Raw genomic sequence first — 13,277 nt, 5'->3', positions numbered from 1 at the left:
TTTTCTGGGACACAGCTGGGGAAATCTAGGAATTCAGAACCTGACCTGCTGGGGGAAGCCAGCACTTGATCATCCTGGCCAGTGTAAGGTGAGAAAGGCAAGAAGTAGCTCCTGGGTGGCAAGAACCTCCAGTTCTTGAGGTCTAGTCTGGTGGCAAAAGATGATCTAAGTACAAAGAGCAGGGATCTCTGTGTGTTCCTTCATAGGCTGGGAGCTCCTGCACTCCAGAGATGGGAAATGAGTCAGGTGTGAGTCCCAGGGCCAAGGATTAGCAGCCAAGGGGGCTGAGACCCAAGGTGGGACCCAAACATCTTCAATCACTAAGACAAAACTGAAACCACAGTGAAATAAAGCTGCTCTAGGGGCACAGAGAGGAGGACCACAGTGGCTGAAGCCAGGCAGGGCTGCCCCTTACAAAGAAGCACAGATCCATGGAAAGGGTAGGCATGTCAGGGCGATGTTATATAATATAGGAGCTTTGAGAAGAAGCAGAGAATAAAGCAGAGAGCAAAGGAGTCATCAGGAAGGCTTCCTGGAAGAAAAGTATCACTGTGAAGGTCAAAAAACCTGGCCTCAAAAGTTCACGAGATGAACTGAAGGTCAACCATCTTGAGCGCCAAGGTCTGGGTTACCTTTGCATACCAGGTGGGGGCCAGGGCAGTGATGCTGGAAATTACTTAGGCCAAGGTGTCCTCCACCCTCCAGCTCCAGCGGGCAGGAGGCTGCCACATGTTCTCATCACGCCTTCTCACCTGGAGCCAGAGCCTGCTGCCTGATGGCTCCTCTGCTAATGGCTTCCAGGTGTGTCCTTGGGCCCCTGGGGGGAGACATCCTGGAGGACACACCCTGTCCAACCTAAGTCCCACCCCTCTGGTCACCTTCAGCAGCAGAACCTGGGCTGGCCTAGGGCGGGCCACGAAGCACTAGTGCAACCTCACTCCAGCGGGGAGGAGTATCAGAGGTCACACTGAGCTCTAAGCCCCCTCAGCAGTGGCATTTCTGGCCCTTGGCACCTTCAGGCCATGGGAGCTAGGACAATATGAAAGTTGTCTTGTGGAATAAGATGGCTGGAAGTCCTGTGTTTCTGGGGAGAAGGGTTGGCCTGGTACCTCCCTATGAGACAAAGTATGTCTATGGGTCTCCGTGACTATGGGGCTGTTTCTTTCTTAATATCTCTAACTCTCTCTGTATGTCTGTCTTTGAATCTATTTATCTCTATTTCTGAGACTAATGTCCATGTGTTTCTCTGTGTATTTCATAGCAAAGCCCTCCTTGACTGCAACAACAAATTCCCTCATTGTTTACGGCCTAATAAATGGAAGTTCAAGACTTCCCTTGCTGCTTCACCACCCTCAGGCCTTAAGTTTTCATTCCAGAGTGATTTCCAGCCTAAATGGGAGGAATCTGATTCATGCTCTGCTGAGCGTGACTTGGACCCAAGACAGGAAGAGGCTCAAGGCTGATGAACTGCAAAGCATCAGTGCCCCTGTGGCTTGGGGAAGGCCCCAAACTCCAAACACCTTGTGTCACTGAGTCCATCTTCTGGTATTTTGGTCCAGGCTGATGCTGGAGTGAATCTGTGTTCCTGGACCAGAGCTTACATGGACCACCAGTTTTATCATTACCATTCTCACCACCGTCTTCTTGATCACCATCACGGCTACCATTGCCACCACTACTGTTATTATCCCCTCTAATACCACCAATACCACCATTACCATTACTGTTCCATCAATGCCACAGCTAGTACACCACAGTCACCCTCTCCATCAGTGCCATTGTTCTATTACTAATATCAGAGATTTCTAGTTACTTTTCAGTAGCTATTTCTCCTTCTTTCTTAATAATAAGGACTACAACTTTTTGCTGGGCACATCACCTCCCAGTTCAAAGACTATTATTTACCATGTTCTTTGAAGTTAGTTAGATGTGGCCATATATAGGTGAAAGTACTGAATAAAATTATGGGAAGTAGCACCGTTATTTATCTTTTGTCTCCATCTGCAATCTGATGTGATGGGTGGTGCTCTAGCAGCCATTCTGTACCAAAGAATGAGGACCACACTCCAGAGGCAAGTTTCTAAGGAAGGCAGAGTAGGAGGTGGGAAGGAGTATTGGCTTCTCATGACTGTGGAGAAACCATTCAGATTCTAAACTGCTACATTTCGATTTTTTAATGAAAAAATGAAGTTCTATTTTTTATCATTTAAGATACTGTTGTTCAAGACATTCTGATGCATACCCCTGAAACTAATCCTAATCAGTGTATATCACCACATATTAGCTTTCTTTAAATGTTCCAGGCTAAAGATCTGTGTAAGTGATTAGGGGGGCTGCAGGAAGGTAGAAATGGGAGATGCAGAGGGAGGAAGAAAGGAGAGGAAGACAGAGAATGAGGAAGAGGAAGGGAAGGAGAAGTGGAGGCATTGATTGAGAGGTTTAATTCTAGGACATAGAAATGATTCCTACCTTTTGGAAGTAGCCATTCTGAGGCAGACCGTGGCAAGAAGGAAAAAGACATTCAGCACCACGGACAGCTCCAGGAAACCTGTGGCAACAAGGAAACCGGAAAAAATTCGTTGTTTGATGGTGGTGGTAGGTAGTTTTCTTCAGTTTATGTTCATTAACCCACACTCTGTGCCAGGTATTGTGCCAGGAACTGGGATTAATACCAAGACAAGTTATCCCCACATCAACATTTAGCTCACAAGGCCAAAACAAGCAGATCACCATAGGAAGGCTTCCTAAAGTGGAAGGAAGGGATTGAAAAGCCAGCTGAGGAATGGGGCAAGATGACCTTGTGACAGAATGGGCAAAATGCCAAAGAATAAAGGATACTGTGGTGGGGGAGGGCTCCAGGTTGGAAGAAGGTGAGTGGATCAATTGGTCTAGCAATCAGTCTGTAAAAGAGCTTGTAGCACTGAGTGGGAGTTAAAAAAAGTAAGGGCCCGCTATTCCTCAGGTACTAAATACATCAATGATTCCAGTCTCTGGTCCCAAGAACCAAGATTCATGCTCATAAGGGTATATGGAAACTATGACTAATTAGAACAATTCTAACTCTAAGCCTCTGAGTCTACTGCTGTCTAACAAATCACATCCCCTCCAAACTTAATGACTTAAAACACCAACCATTTTATTCACAATTCTGTGAGTCAGCAATTTTGAGCTTGGGTCAGCTGAATAGTTCTCCTGATCTTTTCTGGGGTCACTCAGGCAGCTGACATCACCTAGAAGTTCACCTAAGAGTTGGTTGATCTAGAGGGTTTCAGCTGGGATGGCTCACTTCCGGTTTCTTCCTCTAAGAAGCTTGTTTGGGTTTCTACACATGGAGATCTCAGGGAAACAAAAAGAGGGAGGCCCCAATGCACAAGCACTTTTAAATCCTTTGCTTGCATGACATTTGCAGATGTTTCATGAGCCAAAGGAATTCATTTGGCCAAACCAGTCAGTATGGGAAGGGACAGCCCAAAAGTATGCATGCAAATACACAGGATTCATTGGGGGAGATAATATAACAACCTTCCACAAATTCTAAGTGGTTCATTTACCACTCTAAGAGTCTTACATTCTTATTCAAACAGACCATGGTTCTATGGCCTTCCAACTCTGTGGTTCTTATAATTCAATGTTTAGATTCCAAGATTCTGTAATTCTAGGAGTAGAAGGCTGAGGAGGATCATGAAGACTCAACAAGAGTATACTAAGGAAGTCAAGCAAACTAAGGTTACTCCCAGATCTGGGGCACTTGAGTGGCTCAGTGCGTTAAAGCCTCTGCCTTCAGCTCAGGTCATGATCTCAGGGTACTGGGATCGAGCCCTGCATCGGGCTCTCTGCTCAGTGTAGAGCCTGCTTCCTCCTCTCTCTCTCTCTCTTCCTGCCTCTCTGCCTTCTTGTGATCTCTGTCAAATTAAAAAAAAATCTTAAGGTTTCTCCCAGACCTAAGCAAGAACCCACCTGCCTCTCCCATTCCCATCCCTCAGCCCCCAAATTCCTGCATGCAGCAGGATGGTGGGATGAGCACCAAATTGGGAATCAGAAAACCTAAAATATAGGCCCTGTTCCATCATGAATTTGGGATAGCCCCAAGCATCACTCTTAACCTCCCAATGTTCTCTTACAACCAACAGAGATTTCAATTCCTATTTTCTGAAAGACAAGAATAGTGGTAGAGCCCACCAATTTCCATTATCAGGACCCTGAACCAGGTGCAGCTTAGAGTTTTAATCCCACCTCCTCAAACTGCATCTACAGCTGCAGAGACCCTTTCTTTTTTTTTTTTTTTTTAAAGATTTTATTTATTTATTTGACAGAGAGAGATCACAAGTAGGCAGAGAGGCAGGCAGAGAGAGGAGGAAGCAGGCTCCCCGCTGAGCAGAGAGCCCGATGCGGGACTCGATCCCAGGACCCTGAGATCATGACCTGAGCCGAAGGCAGCGGCTTAACCCACTGAGCCACCCAGGCGCCCTGCAGAGACCCTTTCAAGGAAACCAAAATTTAAATAGGTTATTGCCCTTGATCTGTCCTGACCTCTACTTCTCTACTTGCAGAAGAAAGGAAGAAGGAAAGGAAGGAGATTGGAAGGGAGGGAAGGGGAGGAGAGGAAAATTCCCCAATGCTGCTCCTTCCCTTTTCTCCCATCAACTCTTGCCCCAGACTCAACTGAGTTTACACTGGAACCCTGGAGCCAAACCCTGCCTGGCCTTGAGCCTCAGTCTCCTCTGCCTTCAGCTTCCCCAAGAAGAGGAATGTGGAGTTGAAAGTAGCTGCATGAGAGAAGACCTAGGTCAGGGCAGCAACCCATGAAAACTTTATAGCTAGAGGACCCAGCCACAACCCACCAGCTGAACCATCTTGTAGCACAGTTAAGGAATTAAAAGCCCAGACTAGGACATGAACCTGCTCACTCACAGTCACAGAGCCAGCAACTAGTAGACCAAGACCAAAAATGAGATGGGGGTCACTTCCCTTCTCTAAACTTCAGGTTCCAATTCTAACCGGGAGATGAGAGACCCAGACTGGGACACCACTTAGAAACTATAAGGCATAGTGCAAAACTAATAAGCAATCAGGTTTTTCCCAATGGCCTGGGAGTCTGGGTGGGGGAGGGTGGGTTGAAGTGGAGGCAGGAGCACTTACGACTTTCAGAGGACTCATCCAGCTCATTTATTCTAGCCTTTCCCCCAGAGGCCCAGGCTGCAGAGTGGAGGAGGGTATTAAATATCAGAGAGTTATTTAAAAGCCAGTTGCTGGCCCCTCAGAAGCAGAGTGTGGCCTCTGCTGACTCAATGGAGAAAATGAATCTTGGGTCTATGGATTTTCCTGAGTCTCATGTTCGGTGCAGCAGGGGGTAAGGGGAAGTGAGAAATGGGAGCAGCAACGCCTGTGATGGAGTTTTCCCCTCGCTGCCAGTGCAGAAGCTACACTAGAGGAGAGAACCTGGGGCCTCCCCCACTACCGAATGACTGAGCTTCATCATGTCAGCCCTGTCCAGCTGCTTCTCCACTTGCCTCAGAGGAAGGGGGGGGGTCAGAGGGAAAGGGAGTCTGCCAAGATAAAGGGACCCTGGATATCACAGGCTGCTATTGACAGAAGGACCCTCCTCCCCCACCAGACTATGCTACCAACACTTGAGTTGGGGTGGGGCCAAGTTCAAGGTAATAGTATATTGAGGTGGGGGCACCAAATGGAGCAAATCACAGTATTACCTTCCCCTCCATGGTCCCCATCCCTAAAAGGCCAAGAGGCACAGGACCAAAAGCCTTCCAAGATCATCCTGTCTACACAGTTTAACGTCTTTGCAGACAGGAAACAGATCTGAGAGAGAAGATTTGCCTAAGGACTTGAGGAACACTGAAGCACCTCTGATGGACAAGTTGGAACTGGAGGCAGATAGGGAAGGTGATCCCTGGTGGGTGGCCCCAGGGAACTTGTCAGACCTCTGCAGGCTCCCTATCAATGCTCAGTGGACCTTATGGAAAGCAGGGCTTTTGTGGAGAGAAAAGGACCCCAACAAAGGAGCTGGAGTTAGGGGAGGGGCAGTACCTTGGAAAGCTCAGAGAGGGGCTCTGGAACCTAGGAAGGGTAATAAATTCAAGAATTGGGTTTCAGGGGGCGCCTGGGTGGCTCAGCGGGTTAAAGCCTCTGCCTTCGGCCCAGGTCATGATCCCAGGGTCCTGGGATCGAGCCCCGCATCGGGCTCTCTGCTCAGTGCAGAGCCTGCTTCTCTCTCTCTCTGCCTACTTGTGTTCTCTGTCAAATAAATAAATAAAATCTTAAAAAAAAAAAAAAAAGAATTGGGTTTCAGGGGCATCTGGGTGGTTCAATCAGTTAAGCTGATTTCAGTTCAGGTCATGATCTAAGGGTCATGACAGAGCCCTGTGTCTACACTGAAGATGGAGCCGGCTTAGGATTCTCTCTCTCTCTCTGCCCTCCCCCACCCAGCTTGTAGCATGTGCTCTCTCTGAAAGACAAAACAAACCAAACAAATGAAAAACAGGGTCTAGTGTAGTTGACATGGGGTTGATTCTCAACCCAGCAAAGGACAATCACTCTGCTTAGGTGGGCTGGGGTGACTAGTTTGCTGAGTACTAAGGCAGCCCTGAGGCCCTGAGCTCTTTGTGCACAGGGTCCCCTGGGGCCTGACCCAGCCACACTCTCCAGAGAGAGAGAACCTAGAATGGGGAGGGCTCCAGCATAGAAGATGAGTAGGAAACCCGAGCTACTGTCAGGATTGAGTCTCACTCAGTTGTGCAACCTTGAGGAAAGCGCTTCACCTTTCTGGGAGCCTGCCTCCTGGTATAAAGTATAGACAGGAGCTCCTCACCTAGTCTGCCTCATAGAGATGAGAGGAGCAAGCCAGAGATTTTTAAAACATTATCTCATCCAATAAATGTTCCCTGGTACCCTCTCCATGCTGAGCTTTGGGCTGACGACACAGGAGAGCAGCCAGCCCTGAGTCCCAGGTGCTGACAGTTAGAGGGGTCAGAGGAGTTCCAGCCCTCTGGCTGCTAAGTGAAATTCAAAGGAGAAAGAAGGAGCCATGAAAGCTTCCTGAAAGGGGAAGAACTCAAGCCAAGCCCTGAGGATCAGTGGGCTGGGCTGAAGAAACAGTCAAGGGGAGAAAGAACCCCAAGCGGGGCAAACAAACCGAGCAAATATACTTCCACTGGATGCATTAGAGAATGAACACAGCCCCAGACACAATTAGACGTACATTTATTGAACACCTACTGCATACAGAATACTGACAAGATTGAGGGAAGTTTCTCCAGAGAACAGAAACCCCTAAATGGCTTGCAGACTTCGTTCCAGAGTGAACCTGAACAGAGTAGGGGAACAGCTCCATGAAGAGGGGAGGGCAGGGAGGCTGGGAAGAGGCATTCACAGGGAGAGCAAGTAGAGACTCATTCCTTGTATCATCTACCATGAACTTGCTATGGGGGAGGAAGACGGAACAGGGCAAAATGACATGGGAGCTAATTTGTCCCAGAAAAGCTTAATGCCTCATCCAGTCATATGGTAAAGGCCCCCAGACCCTAGATGATATGGCCTTTCTTGTTTCAAAGCACTTTCCATTCACTTTGTCACGATGGCCTTGAGAAGATTAGGAAGGATAGGATTTCAGAAGCCCATCTACTTTCCAGAAGTAGAAGTCGACATCCCAGAGGTGGAGAGAGGTCCAACGTCACATCACATTCACCCTGGCATCTGTTGCTGGGTTCAGCTTCCTGGGGTCAGGATGAGATTTCCTGGTGCACTGGCCCTTCTCAGATGCAGCCACTATCTTGGAAAACGCCTTGGGCACCGAGCCTGGGGCTAGGCTAAGCCCTGACAGCCACTGGCTTTGAGGCAATTCCCTGGCCCTCTGGCTTCAGACTCCCCACTTACAAAACACAGTCCCTGCCTTATTCTCTGGTACCTGATGGTTCTAGGTTCTCTCTGGACCTCCTTTCTTCAATTGAGATGTCTAGTACCCCCCAGTCAGTTTATGGCTATACCATGCCTGATCTCATTTAGTAACCCCCAATCAAGGCTGCCTGCTGCCCTGAGGCACTTTCCCAAGGAGGCCATTAGCCCACCAGGAACCAGTCAACAAGGGGCCCTGGAGAGGGTACTCTTGCCTTGGCAGCTGGTCTGTTGATTCTCTGGCGGCTGAAAGCAGAACGGGCTCTATGCAGAGGCAGAGGAAAGCAGAGACCTTTCCATTCATTCGTCCGTCCATCCATCCATCCATCCATCCATCTTTCTACAAGCACTTACTGCACACTCGCTCATGCTAGTCCCTTTGCCGGAAACAACAGGGAAAAGGAGCCGGTGCCTCTCACCAGGGAGATGTCAGAGCTGGGGCTTGGAGCTGACATGGGCCAGGGCTCAGGGGAGCACAATAGCTGAGGGTACAGCCCAAGGGGCTGTCTGAGCACCTACGTCCATATGAGCAAAGGTAGCTCAGCCTGTTACTTATACAGACCAAGGGCATAGTGGAGGTCAGGAATGGGCTCAGAGTATGTCATCTAGTCCCTGGATGCACGTGCTTGCATGCATGCATCTGTAATGTTGCATTGCCCCTCTGGGAATGTCCCCAGGAACCTACATGGTCCCAGAAATATGAATGTTCAAGTATTTACGTGCTTAAGAGTGTATAGACACATACCAGGATGGACTCAAATCTGTGTTAACATGTGCACCTGTATGAACGAGCCTGCATATACCTGTGTGAGGCATATCTGAGCCTGCCTACAACCCTGTGTGGGCCTGTACCCACCGGCCCATGCACGTGTACGCACATCCAAGGAAGCGGGAGTCTGTTTCCTCATATGTGGATGCATCTTGAACTGTTTATGTGTCACACATGCCTCCACATATACAGGCACGTGTGTGCGTGTACAACCTACATGTACACCTTTGCAGACACATCCAATCCTGCAGGAGCAAATTACAGTTTTCATCTGCCAATACCCGGGAGTGATGACAGGGATGGGGAGAGAGAAGGAAGGGGGAGAGGAGCCCCTACCCCTCACCCCAGCATCAACAGATCTGGCCTACAAGGTTGGTCTTTGCCTGGGGCCCAGGCCACCACAGGGTCTGCCTCTTCTCCTTAAGTGGTATTGATCTCTTGGTCAATCTGTTAAATATAACCTCAGGGAAGAAGTCAACCCAACAATGTCCCTAATTCAGGAGAAAGACTGATTGTTATGGGGGGGGCAGTGAGAGGGGGGAGCCTCTATCCCAACCAGCTCTGCTGATACCAGAATGGCCTGTGGATCAAGTGTCAGCCTCTCCAGACTGAATAATTCATGCCAAGACCAGGAGTGCTCCCTTCTCAGGAGCATATCTCTTTAAATCAAGTCTGGAGCTTCCCAGTTCTGGAAAAAAAAAAAAAAATCCAGAACAAAACAAACCTATAAACAGCTCAGGCCCTGGCCCCCTCTGGGACCACCCCCCCCCAACTCAATGCTGCAAAATCCGTTAGGTCTCCAAATCTCTAGAGCTCCAAACCCTTCCACCCTTTCAGCATTTACAGGTGGGATACCCTGGAGGGGAGGAGGAGCAGTCCAACAACCCCAGGGGCCTGATACCGGGTGGAACAAGCTAATGGGGTGCCCAGGTGCTGGAGTAGGGAGAGGATGGCAAAGAGCTGAATCACCACACCCACCAAGTTCTAGGGCCTAGGGAGAGTGCCTGGGGGAGGAGTCCAGCCTGGTGGAGGAAACCAGATGGCAGAACTCCCAGCAGAGCAGCCCGTGAGTTGGAGGGGAGTGGAGGGCGCGCGGAGGGGTTGTTGCTTTCTTCCCTGAGTGGTGGGCCGATGGGGTCGAGAAAACGCTGGTCCCACAGGACTTGCAAGAGTGGTGACCCAGCCAGGCCTAATGTAACTGGCGTTGCTGAGGGGGTAACCAAGGCTGGGGATTTTCCAGTCTCTGCTAGTACAGCCCCCTCCTTGGTCACACAGATCAGGAAGAGGCTGAAAGATGAGTAACTTTCTTAGCCCACCCCTCATCCTTGCCTGTGCTTGTAGGGGAACCCTAAGGTTCTCCCCCCAATTCTTGCTCTGTGGTGCTGACCCACCTGCCAGCTCTCCCCCGCTCGGCCCCGCCCCACACGTGCTGTAGAGGGAGGAGGAAGGAACCAGCTTAAACGTTGCGGGGGGGGGGCGGAATGGGGGAGATGAGGGTAAAAGCAAGTCAGAGCCTGGGAGCGCCAAACTTCTCAGCAGCCCCGGAGCGGGAGAGGGGGGAAGAGAAAGCGCAGCGGCCGATGGCCCTGATTCTCGGGAGCCTCCCACCCCACCTCTCGGCGAGGAGGGCGCGGAGACTCCTTTGAGGGGAGGAGGAGGAGGCCGGGAGGCTGGGAGGCTGGGAGGGCGGGGGGGTGGGGGGGGTGACAAACCCTGCCCACTCGGCTTGGAGCCCGGAACGGCCGCGGAAGTCGGAGGCCGGCGCGCAGGGCGAGGAGGGCACCGGGGGCGGGGGGCTCCGCTCCCCGCCTGACCCCTCTCGCCCCAGCCAGGAAAGTGAAGGCTCCTCGGACTTTAGAGCCAGCGGACGGACCGACCGCGACCGCCAGCCGCTCCGGGTCAAGGACTTGCCCCGCCCGCCCCCCTCCCAGCCCCCAAGGCGCTCCGAACTCACTGGTGAGCGCGGCGGCCCGGGCGCTGGATGCGGGGGCAGCTGCGATGGCCCCGCGCGCGGGACAGCCGGAGCAAAGGGGGCCGCTCCTGCCGGGGCTGCTGCTGGTGGCGGCGGCGCTGAGCCAGCCCGCCGCACCCTGTCCCTTCCAGTGCTACTGCTTCGGCGGCCCCAAGCTGCTGTTGCGCTGCGCGTCGGGCGCGGAGCTCCGGCAGCCGCCGCGGGACGTGCCTCCCGACGCGCGCAACCTCACCATCGTGGGGGCCAACCTGACGGTGCTGCGCGCGGCCGCCTTCGCCGGCGGGGACGCTGACGGGGAGGCGGCGGCGGCGGGCGGTGTGCGCCTGCCGCTCCTGAGCGCGCTGCGCCTCACGCACAACAACATCGAGGTGGTGGAGGACGGCGCCTTCGACGGGCTGCCCAGCCTGACGGCGCTCGATCTGAGCCACAACCCGCTGCGCGCCCTGGGCGGCGGCGCCTTCCGCGGGCTGCCCGCGCTGCGCTCCCTGCAGCTCAACCACGCGCTGTCGCGAGGCGGCCCCACGCTGCTAGCCGCGCTGGACGCCGCGCTCGCCCCGCTGGACGAGCTGCACCTCCTGGGCCTGGCGGGCAACGCGCTGGGCCGCCTGCCGGCCGCCGCGCTTCGCCTGCCGCGCCTGGAGCAGCTGGACGCGCGCCTCAACGCCCTGGCAGGCCTGGGCCCCGACGAGCTGCGCGCGCTCGAGCGCGATGGCGGCCTCCCCGCGCCGCGCTTGCTGCTCGCGGACAACCCCTTGCGCTGCGGCTGTGCTGCGCGCCCCCTGCTGGCCTGGCTGCGCAACGCCACGGAGCGCGTACCCGACTCCCGGCGCCTCCGTTGCGCCGCCCCGCGGGCGCTGCAGGACCGGCCTTTCCTGGACCTGGATGAGGCGCGGCTGCGCTGCGCAGACGGCGACGCCGACAGTCGCGGGGAAGAAGTGGACCTCGCCGGCCCGGAGCTCGAAGCCTCCTACGTCTTCTTTGGGCTGGTGCTGGCGCTCATCGGCCTCATCTTCCTCATGGTGCTCTACCTGAACCGCCGCGGCATCCAGCGCTGGATGCGCAACTTGCGCGAGGCCTGCCGGGACCAGATGGAGGGCTACCACTACCGCTATGAGCAGGACGCCGACCCGCGCCGAGCGCCCGCCCCGGCCGCCCCCGCTGGGTCCCGCGCCACCTCGCCGGGCTCGGGCCTCTGAGGGTTGCCCCTCTGGGGTTGACGGCTGTCCCTGCCAGCTGATGACTTTACTGGGATTGCCTGGCCTGAATCATGGGTGAGACGCCCGCGAGTTGGGGGCTTTCAGACTTGCTCCTGACCCCTGAGACCTTTGGATTATGGCATTCCCCCACCCCACCCCCACCCGGAGGCCCCAAGCTGTATCCCTCCTCCCCAACCTCTGAGAGCTCTCACCATCCAGGATCAAGAGACACCCTTGCTGATTCCAGAAACCCTATCTGCCCATCTCAGGCTCGGACACATCCTTCCCGAACCCTCAAAAGCACCCTCCCCCTCGAGAGACTTGGCCAGGAAACTTTGTCCAACCATCCGAAAGCCCCGGGACTGCCTCCCACCACCCTATGCTTTGAAGCCTGACCTCTCTGGGAAGTATCACCTTAGAGACATCACTGACACCCATCTCCAGCTTGGAGAGCTCAATTCCCTTCCCAGGCCTTGGGGACCCTCTCATCCCATTCTGGTCTTGGAAGCAGAGCACCCTTCTGAAGGCTTTTGTGGGCTTTGACCCTTTTTTCTCACCCCGGAGCTCTGAGCCTTCCCATTGTCCAGACACCCACATCCCAGGGCTCTGAGGGTCGGGCACCCTCCCCCAGTCTGGGGTTATATTTCATACTATCCCCAGCACTGCAGCTCTGACTCAGGCTCTTCCCTTCCTTGACCCAGGCTTGGGGCTCAGCTCCATCTGTCTCCCATCCCAGGGACAGTCACACCCTATTATAGCCTTAGTATGGAACAGATCCTCAGCCTTTCTCACTGGGGCTCTGATCCCCCAATACTCAGTGCTTGTCCCTAATCTCAAGACTCTCAGCTCTTCACCTTGATCAGAGTTTAATCCCCCTGCCCAAGTCTTAGACTCTCTAACCCCCCCCACACACACACACCCATTGCTTGCATTCACTGGGGCATGGTCCAGTGAGGAATCCATTCCTGGGGTGCCCACCTCCCCTTTCCTCCTGGGAGGAGCTCTCCAGACCTGCAAGACAGGTCCCGAGGCCAAGCATCCCCCAACCATACTGGCAGATCCCCATGGAGGAGGAGAGAGTCCTAGGGGTTCAAAGCAGTTGGTTGGGCCTCAGAACCGGGATCACCCATACATCGTGGCCTCAGAGAGGGGTAAGGGTGAAGGCTCTGAAGGGCTGGGTGCTGCTGCCCGCAAGCTCTTTCCCACCCCTGTAATTCTCCTCCCGTGAAGATCCCTTGCTGCCATGCCCCCCCATGCCTTTTAGAAGAGGTGAGGGGCCTCATCTCTTGTCTCAGGCACAAGTCCTCCTGTTTAAGGTCAGAGCCTCAGTGCCCTGCCTTCTGCATGATCCCAAAGCACAATTGGTGAGTGGGGAGGGGGCTGCCCCCCCCCCCCGACTCCCATCCCCTAGGTCAGGCAGAATGGCTGGCCT

The 13,277-nt window shown here is 53.6% G+C and overlaps 1 protein-coding gene across 1 annotated transcript; it reads left to right on the top strand.

Annotated features, from left to right (window-relative positions):
* Positions 1-10,675: 10,675 nt before the first annotated feature.
* On the top strand, positions 10,676-11,845 carry TPBGL (trophoblast glycoprotein like). Its single transcript, XM_044260714.1, has one exon. The coding sequence runs from the start codon at positions 10,676-10,678 to the stop codon at positions 11,843-11,845; it is 1,170 nt and encodes a 389-aa protein (XP_044116649.1).
* The last annotated feature ends 1,432 nt before the right edge of the window (positions 11,846-13,277 follow it).

This window comes from Neovison vison, chromosome 7 (assembly GCF_020171115.1).
Source record: "Neovison vison isolate M4711 chromosome 7, ASM_NN_V1, whole genome shotgun sequence".
Lineage (NCBI taxonomy): Eukaryota > Metazoa > Chordata > Mammalia > Carnivora > Mustelidae > Neogale > Neogale vison.
The sequence above is the reverse complement of the archived record's forward strand: the minus strand, read 5'-3'. Positions and strand labels throughout refer to the sequence as shown.